The 5,976-nt window shown below is 31.5% G+C and overlaps 1 protein-coding gene across 1 annotated transcript; it reads left to right on the top strand.

The window, feature by feature from the left end:
- The first annotated feature begins 3,916 nt into the window (after positions 1-3,916).
- LOC139105315 (uncharacterized) lies at positions 3,917-4,783 on the top strand. The gene is made up of 3 exons (XM_070661328.1): positions 3,917-4,029; positions 4,342-4,579; positions 4,754-4,783. Exons 1-3 carry the CDS (start codon positions 3,917-3,919, stop codon positions 4,781-4,783), a joined length of 381 nt encoding a protein of 126 aa, XP_070517429.1.
- Positions 4,784-5,976: the final 1,193 nt, after the last annotated feature.

Genomic DNA, 5,976 nt, shown 5'->3' with positions numbered 1-5,976 from the left:
TATATCAGCATCGATTTTGATAGTTCCGAAAATATCTGTCTACCAAATGCTCTCGGCGCTACCGTCGCCGAAAATACATCAATCTTTCAGCACTGCACAGAGGGGGATCACACGGCCCCTTCTGGGTGGAGGAAATTCTGTCAACGATGGAACCCGAGATATTGAGACTGTTAGCGATATTCTTAACAATAATTAGAATTAAAATCTAAACTACGACATAGGTAATAGACAGCACAGATCTCTCCACAAGGAGAAATAACACAGTGCGCAATCAATGGTTTGAGCGGAACGGACGAAACCGTAATAAATAATCTTAAATATTGTACACTTTTACTAAACTTACTTGTAAATATTGTTCAGTGCAGCGGCACCTTGTAATTTAAACCCCGATACATTGTATTAGATTAAGGTAACGATTTACCAATGTGAATTTAGGCGTTAACAAATTAATAACTCACGACAGGGTCAGTTACGGCCATTCACATATGTTGATTAATAATGTGTGATTCCAGATTTTACAAGGCAGTGAATAGCTTACCTGGTTGGAAAACCAACGTACATAAGCAGCTTGATTTAAAAGCTAATTGTTAAACTAAAGATAAGACAGAACAAGACCGGATAGGTTGTCCACGGCTGTGATCAAGACTTAGTCTGGAAAAGTTAAATTCATGGAGAAGTATTCTCCACATGTAACGAAGGTAATGATTGTAATATACCGCGATAAATGTAAAAGCGCAATGACGTAAGGAGTGCTGGAACAAACGAGTAAGAGTGATCCATAAATGTGAAATTAGTCAAAAATCACTTAGGCTAATTGGGACGGTAATATAAAGTAGAAAAATGAAAGCAAATTTAAAACACGCGGGATGGCTGGGCCACGTGACTCCCACCACCGGTAGAACGGTTGCGAACATTGAGTGCTGCACTGCGTGCGTGATCTGCTAGACGAACCACTCCACATGAGTGGAAACGTAGTTGAACCGTCAAAACAATCGTGCGACTGTCAAAGTAGGTTTCACAATAGTATTGTAAAATATTGTAACTATACTCGGGGGCGAAATAGGTTAACCCTAGGCCCATTGTACATTTTACTTTAATAAAAAAAAAAAAAAAAAAAAAAAAAACATCAATCTTTCTAACCTTTATCGATGTATTTTAAAATTAATAAACTAATTAAAATTAAACGTAAGCACTCTACTAGACTCAATAAAACCGAATTAGGGTCAAAAAAATAAACTTAAAACCTTCAAAATCATTTATTTTTAAATACTTTTATTTTAATTATTAACACATACCTGTCACTTCTTACAAGTTGAATTATTAATTCATTTTGTTAATTTACAAGCTTGGGACTTTGTGAAGCAAAAGTAGAAGAAAAAAGTTATAATAGAAAGCCAACAGATCCCTCGAAGAAGCAACAGAACTCCCCTTCACCAGGAATAAAATCACAGCAAAATTCTGCGGCCCTTCAAGTACTCCAATCTCAAGATAACTGAAAAAATATAAATTTATTTACAGTTAAAAGAATTATTGAATTGTAATTAGAACACTCTACTACACTTAACAAAACCGAATTTAAGTCAAAAATTTAATTTAGAAGCCTGAAAATAATTTATTTAAGAGTAACTCTACTTTTAACCTATAACACATACCTATCACTTTTCAAACTCTTATAAAAAATAGTTCCCGTTGATGTAGAGCCTTGGAACTTTTTGGGCAGCAAGAGGAAGGTTTAAATTTAATAAAAAATCCAACAGAGCACTCGAGGAAAACGCAGAACTATTTTCACAAGCTGTAGAAGTGCAGTGAAACTTCTGTGACCCTCGCAGAACTCCAATCACCAAAAATCTGAAATATAAAATTATTTACAGTTAAGAGAATTATTAAATTGTAATTAAAACACTCTACTACATTAAATAAAAACGATTTTAAGTCAGAAATTTAACTTGAAAGCCTGAAAATAATTTATTTAAAAGTAACTCTACTTTTAACCTCAAACACATACCTGTCACTTTTTTAAAGTCTTAATTAAAATAGTTCCCGTCGATTCACAGACTTGGAACTTTTTGGGCAGCAAAAAGAAAATTCATATTTGATAGAAAATCCAACGGGACAATCGAGGATGCAGCAGAACATTTTTTACAAAATCCTGAAGCACAGCAATATATTCTGCGGCCCTCCAAGCGTTTCAATCACAAGATATCTGAAATAAAAATTTTTTTAGAGTTAAGAAACATATTTAAATGAAACGAAAACACACTACTACACTTAATAAAACTAAATTTAAGGTTAAAATTTAACTTAAAAGCTTCAAAAAAATTAATTTAACAATATCTCCACTATTAACCTATAACACATACCTGTCACTTTTAAAACTCTTATAAAAAATAGTTCCCGTCGATGTAGAGCCTTGGAACTTTTTGGGCAGCAAGAGGAAGATTTAAATTTGATAAAAAATCCAACGGGGCACTCGAGAAAAACGCAGAACTATTTTCACAAGCTGTAGAATTACATTATATAAGCTGTAGTATTTAAAATTATTTAAAATGCAATATTAATGGTATTTAAAATTATTTAAAATGTAACGTTAATGTTCCTATTTGCTCACATATTTGGAAATGTCGAAGAATGATTTCAGATAGATTTTTTTCTTATAGGGCGAAAATTATATTTACTTCTTTAAACGATAAAATTTTCCCAGTGAGAAATTAAATTGAAATTCGAGATCGATTTGATATTAATGCTATCAAAATGATATATAGTTTCGATCTCTATTATACAACAAAAGGCAATTTAACGTTTTAAGAGTAAATATTAGATTTAATTACGGCACCGATCATTCTATTTTGGAAGATTAAATGTAATGCTGGTTAATTAGATAGTAAAATAAAGATACTTTGCTAACATTTATTTTTTAATTAATCAACGAAATGCTGGGCTACGTTCAGAAACTTTTCCGGGTAAGTAAATGTTACCCAAATTTGTTCAGAAATACTGGAAACAACATAGGAAACAAGCACTCAAATATATAATTTGGGTAACATTTACTTACCCGGGGAAGTTTCTAAACACAGCCTTGTAGTCAAAACATTTAATTTTCTTTTCTGTCGCTCTGAATTTTGACTCCTAATTCGCCGCTCTTGTTCGATCGCGCTCGAGCTCCAAATTTTCTCGTACCGACGCTGTATTTCGACGAATCAGCCGCGGTTTTCCGTTTTACCGCTTTGCCCCTGCCTTGTGGTAGGCACAACCTTGTGTTTTAACTTTAAAGCATATATTATTGGAGAAGGAATAGTTTATAATTTCCGTTAAAAATCTGTGTCCAAGTTCAGTGTGAGAGAGAAAGGTAGAGTATTACCATTGTTTTTAATGCGCAAACGCGGATGATTTATTTTATATATTAATTTCTTTTTTACGATATTTATACATTTCGACTCTTACTTCATGCATTTCGCTAATTGAAAAACGTGACATCTCCGCGTTTGCGCATTAAGGACAATGGTAATACTCTACCTTTCTCTCTCACACCGAACTTGGTCACAGATTCAATTTAACATTCCCCTCCAGTAATATATGCTCTAAGGTTTTAACTCAACAGTCTTTTACACAGTCTTTTACATCAATATCATTTGGAGCAACTTATTGAAACATAGTCATCAGAGTCTTGATTAAAAAAATGAATACCGACGAAGACCTAGAACGTACAGTGGCACTTGTTGTTGCAGAAGAAATTAAAAAACGTCGTACAACCATAATAGCAAGTGCTATGTTACTTTTATTAAAAAAAAAAAAAAGTTACAAAAAGAAAAAGTACTGGGTAGCACCCATTTTTCAAAACCGTAGTGAACATGGTTTTTATTTTGCGTCGATGCCGAAATTATTATTAAAAGACATACGTTTTAACAATTATTTTTGAATGAGTGCATCTCAGTTGAAAGAATTATTGGGCATAATTAGATTACATATACAAAAACAGGATGTTATTCGTCAATCCGTTACACCATCTGAACGATTGGCTTTGACATTGAGGTACGTAAATATGTTTATTAGTTATTATGATATATATTACTCATAGTAATTGCATATCTTCTTTATTAACATGTTATCGACTATGACACATGAAAGTAAGCAAACAAGATGGACATTATACAATTAGATAAGCATAAGGGATAATCTCGTATGCGCGTGTATAAAAGCGCGTGCATAAGCGCGGTGTGCGATTACTATGAGTAATATATATGACAGTTTATTAATACATTTATCTATGTAATTTACATAATTATATTAAACATTTTTACTTTATTGCATAAGTATTATTATGTAATATATAAAAAATTGTAGATATCTTGCTTCTGGAGACTCTATGACATCAATGTCGTATCAATATCTTGTAGGAAAGACAACAGCAAGTAACATAATTCATGAAACATGTGAAGCAATTTGGGATTGTTTGTGTCCTTTAGTTCTTCCAGGTCATCTTACAGAAAAAGATTGGCTGGATATTGCTCAAAATTTTGAAGAAAAATGGAATTTTGTTCATTGTATTGGGGCCATTGATGGAAAGCATGTCCATATTCAAGTCAGTGATGGGAATCGGGACAGAATTTTCGCGCATACGCGTTGAAAATGAATATCAGTGTAGTAGCTACTACTACTGAAAAAATGTATCGATGGTTGCCCCTCTAATTTTACGTTTATTAATAGCTCCATTATTATTAGAATTCATTATGCATAAATATGTAATTGATTACAGGTAACCATATTTATCAATTATATGTGTTAGCTACTTAAGTATATATATATACATATAACTCTTTAAAGCTTTAAAATCTAACAAGTGCATTAAATTTTTTTATTTTTTTATATATAAATGCTTTGGTTTAGACTTTTTTATAGTCTTTTTTAGCATTAAAGTGTCACCCTTTTTCAAAATTCGTTTAATAAATCGTGCTTCCCAATGGCAACGAATTCTTATAAACATAATAAAGCTTCTTGTTGCCTCCGGAGAACATAATTGCAATGAACTGACGTTTTTTTTTTAATAACATAATGATCAAAGTTTTGGAAATATTTTTTAAATGTAGTTTACTTTTAATAATAGATTGAAATTTTTTTTTCCATGCTTGGATATTTTTGAAAATATCGTCAGTTACATATTTTAGATTATTTACATTTTTATATTGTTTTGCCATAGTAAATAGTTTATAGTGTTTATAATTATTTACAGTCTCTTGTACAAGAATACTTTTACAAGTTTGACAGTTGTGAAATTTAAGAAATTTGTTCATCAAAAAACCGCTTATATAATATTTTGATGATTTTTCAGTAAAAATTTTAGTATTTAATTCTTCATCGGCTTTATTTAATTCTGCAGTTTTTACTCCAACATCAGATTTTTTAGTATTTAACTCCTTCATTATATTAATAATATCTGATTCTTCTATTTCTAACTCTGCTTTATTAATTTCAATAAGAATTGGGAATTCAGTTTCTGCGTCTGGTAATGTCTTTTTTGACTGAATTTGAGTTACCAAGTTGCTTAATTTGGCAAAAAACTGATTGTCATCAGCTTCGCAATTAGTAATGTTAGAAATTTTTGTTAATTGAGTAATATAAACTTGGCGAATTCCATTTTCAAATTGCGTTGGCGAAGGATATAAGTTACAATCATGTTGCTGTCTGATAACAGCAAATAAGTTTTCTAACGGGTCCTGACATAACCGACGAGTTTTGAGATGTTCAATACCATAATTAAGCTGGAGATCATCGGCCAATTGGAGGACACTGTTAATTGTTATAAAAAAACCTTTAATACAGTCTGGTTTTTGCCCCTCAAACTTTATCGTTTTAAATTTGTTCAATATTTCATTAAGAAACTTTTTATGTTCCGAGGTACTGCTGATAGCATAATTTAATTTATTAGTCACAGATTTCTTTAATAGTACTGAATTTAATGAATCAAATAGTTTATCTACG

Source organism: Cardiocondyla obscurior, linkage group LG09 (assembly GCF_019399895.1).
Source record: "Cardiocondyla obscurior isolate alpha-2009 linkage group LG09, Cobs3.1, whole genome shotgun sequence".
In the NCBI taxonomy this organism is placed as follows: Eukaryota; Metazoa; Arthropoda; class Insecta; order Hymenoptera; family Formicidae; genus Cardiocondyla; species Cardiocondyla obscurior.
The sequence above is the reverse complement of the archived record's forward strand: the minus strand, read 5'-3'. Positions and strand labels throughout refer to the sequence as shown.